General features: G+C 39.7%; 1 protein-coding gene across 1 annotated transcript in view; it reads left to right on the top strand.

Moving 5' to 3' along the window:
- The first annotated feature begins 102 nt into the window (after nucleotides 1-102).
- Nucleotides 103-7,797, top strand: part of CCDC62 (coiled-coil domain containing 62) — a 12,401-nt gene continuing 4,706 nt past the window's right edge. The window contains 12 exon segments of the mRNA XM_010164991.1: nucleotides 103-138; nucleotides 381-573; nucleotides 1,168-1,331; nucleotides 1,982-2,083; nucleotides 2,423-2,594; nucleotides 2,680-2,781; nucleotides 3,758-3,846; nucleotides 4,569-4,669; nucleotides 5,286-5,411; nucleotides 5,413-5,786; nucleotides 5,789-5,941; nucleotides 5,944-6,031. Coding sequence (XP_010163293.1) covers nucleotides 103-138; nucleotides 381-573; nucleotides 1,168-1,331; nucleotides 1,982-2,083; nucleotides 2,423-2,594; nucleotides 2,680-2,781; nucleotides 3,758-3,846; nucleotides 4,569-4,669; nucleotides 5,286-5,411; nucleotides 5,413-5,786; nucleotides 5,789-5,941; nucleotides 5,944-6,031 — 1,700 coding nt within the window.

Below are 7,797 nucleotides of genomic sequence, written 5' to 3'. Positions count from 1 at the left end.
GCTAGTGCTTAAATCAGAGGCAGGCTCCATGCTCCACCGTACAGTCATCGATAGGCACCAGCATCCACTAATGCCCGGCAGCGCTCTGCTCCGCAGTCCCCTATGAATTCATCGCTGCCGCCGCCTCCTTCGCCTCAGGTAAAAAATCAAAGCGCAATTAACAATCCGAGCGCTCTCTTTTTAACATTGAAGTGCTCATTGTACCACCGATGCTTTCCATCAAGGACCACAGGTGGTACCACAAGCACAAGGAACTTCTTGGAATAATGTCTTGTTTATAATATAAAAATATTTGAACTTAAATTAACCCCACAAGTCTATTGTCAGACAATTTGTCGCTTCTTTACATTGAAACGTGTCCCGTCTATTACCTTTTATAGAAATTTAGCCCGAGCCTTGAGAACAGCACCCTTCAGAAACAGAGACAAGAACTCCAGCTTTTAATTGCAGAACTGAAAGATCGTGATAGGGAACTCAATGACATGGTTGCAGTGCATCAGAGACAGCTCCTGGCCTGGGAAGACGATCGGCAAAAGATACTGACTTTAGCAGAACGATGCAGTTTATTAAACAGTAAGTATTGTGTATATTGAGAATAAGACCCTGGTCTTTAAAGGACATTCAGGTGCTTAGACCCCTCAGTAGCAGTTTTCCATCATATAAGGAACCATTTCCTGCTCTTCAACCTTAAATTTGGTTATCTTCTTTCTGAGATCAAAACTTCCATGATGGTACTAAAGTGATCTTGGGGTTATGATAATCAGAGAGCTCTTTCTTGTTTGAAGATATAAATTGCTTCTGTGGAGTCTTAAAAAAAAAAATTGATTAAATAAATGAAGGAAGAGAACAGTTTGCAAACATGCCGGTGTATTGCAGGGCCCTGCTCCCTGAGGTTGCACAGCTCTGACATTACCCACAAGCCACCCAGCTCATCACCTAGCACCTCTGAACAGTCTTGTTTGACAGCAGTAGTGCAGAGTCACCACAGTGCTTGTATTGCTTCTGACCTGGGCAGCTAGAGTCCTGCTTCAGAGTATACAACACGAGCATCCATTTCTGAACCGTGTGATTTTAAAACACTGGATTAAATTATTTCTGAGATTTTTAAAATGGTATTACGGTGTCTGAGCTGTTTTCTGACAGATACCTTGTCTCCTTCCTTTTCAGATGAGCTGAACAAGAGAAATGAAATTATAAAATCACTGACAAAAAGGTTAAAGCTCTTAGAATCTCAGCAGAATGGTAGTAAGACAACATTTGAAAATACACAACAGTTTAAAGAGCTGTCTCAAAAAGTAACGGATGCAACTGTTCACTGTCAGGCTCTGGAGGTAGGAGCTGAGTAATGGTCTGGTTTGGCAGTCCATGCATGTACAGAATGCCAGTGGCGTTTGTGAGTTTCTCTAGTGAATAAATATTTCATCTTAAGGCTCCTGAGTTGCATTTGTCTTTTAGTAATGTTAGATTAATCAAAGTTAATTAATGTTTGATTAAGGTATAGGCAGTGCTGGCCCCAGAGCAGTATTGGTATTTGGTTAGGAAGTTGGAGAAGGTTTTATTTACAGCTTTTATTACAGTGATGACCTGTAACACTCTGAAATTGGTTTAAGAATATGAAAATAATTGGCATTCATGGGTTCTAGATTTTTTTTTTTTGAGTGGTTTAGCATTGATGTGTTTCTTGGGATAATTTTTCCCCTGTATGCCACAAAGTGAAGCAGTATTCTGCATTTTCATCTGTCTAATCCGCTTGGCTTAAGACATGCAGGATATTAAGACCCTTGATCACAAGCAGTTTGGTTGTAATAAATCAGGAAACAATTTTTACTCTAGTCATCTTTTCTCCAGATCCTTGCAGCTTGCTTGGAATCCCATATTGCCATTCATGGTGTTTAAATAAAGCTGTGCACACATTTACTGGAAAAAATAGTAACTTTGAATCACTGAAGTAGTAGCTGATACTCTTATTTCTCTTCGCTAGGAGAAAAATCAGAGTCTCCACTGCTCAGTTTTGGAACTGTCTGCTAAAACAGGCCAGCTGCAAGCAAGAGAACAGGAGCTTCTTACTATGCTTAAGCTGAAGGTAACATCTGTCAGCTCATCAGGCACTAAATGTGGTCAAACTGCAGTGCAGTTATTGGTGACTGTCCCACAGTGGTTTAGTCACCATTGATCTCTCTGCTGTTTAATTCTTAGGCTTGTTTGAGAAAGGAAAAGTGGTCAACAAACAATAAACTGGTTTGTTTCCATAAACAAGCTTGTTTCCTGGCTTTAATTTTGTTTTGGTTTTTTTTTTTTTGCTCAAGAGCTCAGAAGGAAATCTGTACCTGTGACTACTGCAGTAAGATGTACTGTTGTTTTATCAAAATCCATACCTGAGGATAAAACAATAATCAGGAATACATTCTATTTCATATTTCAGGACAAGGTTATACTTGAAACAACTGATCACATTACTGAGTTTACGTCTAAATTCAAAAGGCTGGGAAGTGCATTGCGTGCAGCAAAGATGGAGGAATTCAGTCTCAACAAAGAAAAGCAAGACCTCAAACTGAGACTGAAAGAACTGATACTTGAAATAAATAAGCTGAAAGGTAAATTTTTATACTGGGCACCTAATTCAGTGCAGACCAGCATGACTCCTTTTCATTCTGGGAAATACTACATTTTGTTTTAAAGATGATCTCTGTGAAAAGATGAAAGAAAATAATAAGCAGCAGGAAGAAATCACTCACCTCAAACAAGAAAATGGCTTCTTGAGGAATGAGCTCGCACTTATTGGTAAGTGTGGGCAGTTCAATTTTCATGCCTTAGCTTTCAACAGCTCAAAGACCTCTACAACAACAGCAGTTCACTACTATCTGTGAAGGAGGCAGCTTCTTATCTACTTTTCTTGCAGTTTAGTAAAGCTCTGTTCCTTCTATGAAAGCAATATCTGGGGCTTCTGCAGGGACAGTTTATAAAATCTTGTAAAAGCACAAAGTTCACCAATATGATTGATTACACGTGGAGGAATAAATGGCTCAGAGGAATCTTGAAAATTTTTGAGGTTTTCATGTCTCCTGTGATATTAATACAATAAATGGAGGTGGCATTCTTCCTTCTGACACAGGTTGGGTAGAAAATGGTGACCTACTGAAAGGAAGCCACATGCAAACCCTAAAACTTAGGGCATATGAAGTTACCTCTTCTGTGCTGCAGTGGGTAAGAAAGGCAGGCTGATGGTTGCTGCAGTAATCTTACAGACAAGCAATATATACCTTGAAAAACTAGGTGACCAAAGATGTCCTCTGCTGTGAGGTGATTTACTTGCCTGTCACTTATTATCTGCCGTTACCTTTGCCAAATACTGATTTCATGTCTCATTATTTTAGAAACAATAGTAATAGGAAGGAATTCCCAGCACTTCTCTGTACAACACATGAATTAGAATTAATTATTGAATTTCCTTTCCATGGAAGAATGTTAACATTTTAAGTAAAATAAATCAGTCAATGAAGCAGAATATTGCTGCTAGTAAAATAAAACTGGGTGCTGCTGAAAAGTCTGAGGAAAATACTTGGTCTGTTTAGTTGTCTTACGCTTTTTGTGCTCTTTCTGTTTGGAGGGGAAACAGATCCCAGTGATAGTAAGAAAATGCTTTTGTTTTGGTTAGGTACCTTGTTTCTACTGCTACAGACACATGTATTAACAAATGTACTTATTTTTATGTCTATTAACTGATAGTAATTTAAAAATTATATATATTTTGAAACAGTTGAGAAAGCCCAGAGAAAGGATCAGCTTCTTCAGTTTGCCAAGTCTAAACAAGTGCGGACTGACACAGAACTATCAAGTTTGCGGCAGGTACAACCCTAATTGTGTTTCTACTCTGAAATTATGAAGGCATTTTTCAATAACATCAAATCTGAATGGAACACTATAAATAGATCTAGCTATTCTTAATTAAGAAAAAAAAAATTGCTGTTTCTACCTTGCTGGGAAGCAGGAGCGGGGTCAGCGGCCTCGCACACATGCCCAAGGTGAACTCACGTAGCGTGAAGGAGCATGAGGTACTGGAAGATCTGAAAGAGAGACATAAAACCAGTGTTTTCACCTGCATTCATTTGAGGTTCTCAAGGCATGTTCATTTTTTTTGTTGCAAAGAATTGATTGTTGTGTTACCTTCTACGTCAGCTTTACAAAAGATCCCCTGCAGTACAAGCTAAATACTGTCATCATCATTCCATGTCCTGTGATTCTGCATAACTTTGAACTACAAATAACAACGTGTATTAGATATCAAATAACAATAATGGGACTGTATTTATGGTTCAGTGTGGTTCCATTTTAGAAGACCACTGCTGTCTTCTAATAGAAATACTGTTTATTGACACCAAACATTATTTTCCTAAATACATGCAGAGGTGGCCCCTTAGATTTGGAAGGTTTTGACAATAGTTGGACTCCTGGTATTGGTTTATAAAAATGTTTTAAGGATATTTTTGGAAGACAAGCAATGTGTTAGTACCTGATGACTGTTCCTTCACTCCAGACTTTCACTAGTGCGCATTACTATCTTTAAACAGATCTACATAAAACAGCAGCGTGACTTACAATTTCTTCATGTCAATTTGGAGAGCTCTCAGGAGTTAAGGCAAAAGCATGAAAAAGCAGTACATGAAAGGAGGTAATGGTTTTTTTCCTTTTTTTTTTTGATAGTTTATTCTTGGTGAGACACTTCACTGTTCAGCCACAACCAGCATCCTAAGAGGTGTGTGCTGTGTCAAGATGCCTTTTCTGGACTCAACCACAAACATCCAGTGAAGTTGCTGGATAACTTTTTTCACTTGGTCAGGAGGCACCATGAGTGTCAGTCACAGAATAAAGTGTTGTGTACAGACCAGACAGCTAATAGTTCTTTTAAAAATGGAATAGCCTGATGGTAGGGGTGTTAATCTGGCCCACTACTACTTTTGTTTTAAAAATCAAAGTTGATTTTCCTTTCAGATTAGGAAATTGGTGCACACCCTGGAGGTCCAGACAGAACCACCACACTGTAAAACGTGAGGGGACTCTCAAGACTGATTTTGAAAAGTAACAGCCAAATCTGGGCAGAATTCTGTCAGGTTTAGGCAGGATACAGCTGCCTGTTGGTATATGAACTACCACAGAACCATGACTACAGCCTCTGGTTAATATATAGCTTTAACCTTGAGTACATGTATGTCTTTAACCCTGAGTACAGTTATGTATGCTCTTTAAATACAGTGTTTCTGGCTGTTTTCTTTATCATGCCATTGCAGCATAGATACGGCATTTTCTGCCTCTGAAAGTAACAGCGAGACAGACACGGTTAGGACTGAGGGCACACACAGGATATCCAAGGAGTGTGGAACTGCACAAGTTCCAAAAAGTAGGGTAAAAACCACCTGAGATGTGTAAAGTAGATAATAGGCTGTTACTGAATGCATCAGACTTGGAGGAAACTACCTCAGCATATTTACACCAGTGTCAAAAAGTTGTGAAAGTCTTGGCTGGCCTTACGGAAGAAGAAGAAAAGCAGGATGTTGCATCAAGCTCTGATGAGCTAGGCAGCAAAGTATTTTATGAGGTAAACAACACAAGGCCGTTGAGAAACAGGGAAATTTCTGAGAATGGAGTGGAAAGCAGAGACCGACAAACCTTTGAGTCATCTTTACCTGAATATGAGGATTGGCTTCACGCCAGTTCTTGTGTAGATTCACAAAGTACTTTGATCCAGAACGCTGTCACATCTGACAGAACTGATAGCGAAAATAAAACCTGGAAGAGAGAGCTGGGATTTTGTTTGGCAAAAAAAGCAGAGAGAGTCCTGCTGCAATTCACAAGTCTGAATCTGATTCCTGTAGTAATAACTTCATCATACAAAGAGATGCATGATGGAAGCCAATATCAGATCTGGAATGGTTGAAGATTTTCAATCTATAAAAGGAGATGGAAATATATGGCATGGAAAAGATTGCAGCTGTCTCAAGACTGCACAAGAGATGAAATGTGCCAGCTCAAAAAGGCTCTGTGCTTGTTACATTTAAGAAATAGATAGGTACAAGCTGGAGTTACATAGAAACTTAGGTCTCAATAATTTATCTCAAGTGATTTTTAACGTAACTGCTGTTTTAAAATTAGTCTACAAAATTGAAAAGTAGTAAGTTTAAAGTAAGTTAAAATAGCCCTAAGGTATCATGATTCTATTTTTATGCATTTAGTTTTTCACATCTCTTATCCTCAAGAGCCGCGTGGGTAGGAAGGAGAAGCTGCGATGCCACATCACTTGCCAAATAAACTCATTGAGAAAAATGCAGATTTAAAAAAAATCTTACGGTTTTTTGAAGTCCCAGATGTTGGTTGTAAATCTGGTGGGTAAAATATGTTCTGGATTTCTACAGTGATGTTTCTGTAAGGCGAGAAACAATCCTAGATTTTGTGTGATGCTTTAGTGACTGTGTTATTTCTGTTGAGAAATCACGTTGGGGCTGGGCAAGAATGTAGGACACGGCTCTTCCGCACAGGCTGCTTTCCTCACTCAAGGCAAGAAAATGAGATGGCAAGATTTAAAGGACAGCAATCTGTCCACTCTCCAGTGCATCTTTGTTCATGGGACTCCATCCCTGTGTTTATGTTGGAGGAGGAAAAAGGACATGGAGTTGGGGACGAGCAGAATGAGGTTTTTAATGCTGAGAAGAGTCGGAAAAATACTCAGGTGTCTTAGTGGTATTGGAAAGTCGCCGAGATATAAATGCTGCTTTGCATTTATAGAAGTGGTTTTATGCCTGCACAAGCAAGGGCATTCAGAACTGTGACTTTCTGTGGACTTGTGTTGGTTCCTCTATTTCCTTTCAGAAAATTGACTGACTTACCAGCTCTATTTTAGAAAGATTTCTGAAGTTTTATACAGATTTCATAGCTGCCTTTTAGAGAGAGAAGAGAAGGAGGAGTAGCTTTTCAGCTGGTAGTTTGGCCAGTACAGTAAATGAACAGCTGTTTAAACCTGTAAAGAATTTTAACCAGCAAGTCTGCCCGACATCCAGACAAATTAATGTTATGGAGTGGAAATATCTGGTGTACGGATGCTTTCATTCTGTGTTGTTTTTAAACCAAAAATATTATAGAAGTCGTTACTGCAGTAAGACAGACCTGTTCAGAAACAAGGTGAATGGGCAGCCATTGAAAAAGAATGCTGTCCTGGCACATTCCCACACAGCTCAGCTGAGCTTCATTCTGTGTATGGACTCTTTCTAGTTTCCACTGTCCATAAATCATTAAAAAGACTCCATTCCCCTTATGTCTACCCTGACCTTCCTTATTTACTTCCCCAGCAGCACAGATGACACACTGTCAATCCCTCCAAATCTCTTTTGAGGCTGAATCATGAAAACTGCTTTCAGTTGTTGTCTTGTCTTTAAGGGGATTTTAGGGGAGAAGGAAGAAATTCAACCCGGGCAATGCAGGTAGAGCAGATCTTCTTCAGTAAGGGAGGGCTGCTCTGTCCATTTGGGATTTGCTGCTGAGCTATCAAGTTTTCTTGATGCCCACATTTGGTCTTAGGAGCCTGGCTAATTAGGGATGGATTGACTCAGTGCAAATCCCAGGCTGTCTGCTCTCCAGCCTCTGCTGACTCTGATTTGCCACTGAATCAATTCTCGCCCCATAAATGGGAGGAAGGCAGCAGCGTTGCAGTCCTCAGCGTGAGCTTCTGTTAAGGCGTTAATGGCAGAGACCAAACACAACATTCCTTCTGGGACTTGAATCTGGATCCTCCAGTTTTCCATCGCTGGC

The sequence above is a fragment of the Antrostomus carolinensis genome, unplaced genomic scaffold, assembly GCF_000700745.2.
Source record: "Antrostomus carolinensis isolate BGI_N321 unplaced genomic scaffold, ASM70074v2 scaffold17143, whole genome shotgun sequence".
Taxonomy (NCBI): domain Eukaryota; kingdom Metazoa; phylum Chordata; class Aves; order Caprimulgiformes; family Caprimulgidae; genus Antrostomus; species Antrostomus carolinensis.
Note: the sequence above shows the minus strand (reverse complement) of the source record. Positions and strands in the feature narration are given on the sequence as shown.